This window comes from Tupaia chinensis, unplaced genomic scaffold, assembly GCF_000334495.1.
Source record: "Tupaia chinensis unplaced genomic scaffold, TupChi_1.0 Scaffold000578_2, whole genome shotgun sequence".
NCBI classification, from domain to species: domain Eukaryota; kingdom Metazoa; phylum Chordata; class Mammalia; order Scandentia; family Tupaiidae; genus Tupaia; species Tupaia belangeri.
In genome coordinates this window covers 7,676,395-7,677,360 of record NW_006160094.1, presented here as the reverse complement: position 1 = coordinate 7,677,360, position 966 = coordinate 7,676,395, and the positions used below count along the sequence as shown (strand labels likewise).

General features: G+C 63.9%; 1 protein-coding gene across 1 annotated transcript in view; it reads left to right on the top strand.

Moving 5' to 3' along the window:
• Positions 1–966, top strand: part of MICAL3 (microtubule associated monooxygenase, calponin and LIM domain containing 3) — a 129,262-nt gene that overhangs the window by 111,110 nt on the left and 17,186 nt on the right. Inside the window, 1 exon segment of the mRNA XM_014591485.2 lies at positions 210–303. Within this exon segment, the coding sequence (XP_014446971.1) occupies positions 210–303 (94 nt within the window).

Genomic DNA, 966 nt, shown 5'->3' with positions numbered 1-966 from the left:
CCCTCCCCCGGCCCCTGCCCCTGCCTTGGGGGGGGCGGGAGCTACTCTAGTGCTTGCAGACAGTAAGCCTGCGGCCACACCCCAGCACACCGTGGACCGAGCCATGTCCAGTAGGCTCACATCATTTGTGCTCTCCTCTGTGTCTGAGTGGCTCCACGTCCCCCTGAGTGCAACTGAGGGAGAGCCGGGCTGTGCCGTTTGTTCCGCAGATCATCCAGCGGCAGCTGGAGCAGGTGGAGGAAAAGCAGCGGCAGCTGGAGGAGAGGGGCGTCGCCGTGGAGAAGGCGCTCCGAGGGGAAGCAGGTACTGTCCGGGCCCTGTGTGGGGAGGTCTGTCCTGGAGGAACCCCCCACCCTATAGGCTGGTCCTGCTTCAGCACATCAAGTGCTCAGCTCCTTGCCAGCAGCCTCTTCTGGGTTCCTCCCCTGAAACACAACAGTATTAGAGGCACCCCTACCCCAGGCCTGCTCTGTACCTTCATGCCTGCCATTCCCTGGAGGGTGGGACCGCAGCCTACCACCCTGCTGATGACAGGCCCCTCTCCGGGCAGCCTCCCTCTCCTTTCCCACCCCTTTCTTTTCTCTGGGAGAAGGTACCTGGGAACGAGGGAGACTGTCCCACAAGGAGCCATCACAGAACTGCACGAGCAGGTGCCCCAGCTAGTCCTCACTTGCCACCTCCGGTCGTTAGTGCCCGGGGCTCCCTCCCACCTGAGCTCCACCAAGTCCTGAGGACGCTCGCCCCAGGGCCTGCCTGTTCCCCGCGGGTGGAGCATCTGGTCATCTTTGGTGCACATGGATCTCCTGGGCGGAACCCAGGTTCTCTGTCCACCAAGGTCGGTCACTGTGGCAGGTTAGACAGGCTGGCGGGGACTGCTGCGACCCGGCATGGGGTGGCCACTGGGCAGTGGCTGTGAGAGCCATGTGGTTAGAGGCCACAGCACCAACACACTCACCGGCCCCCCCC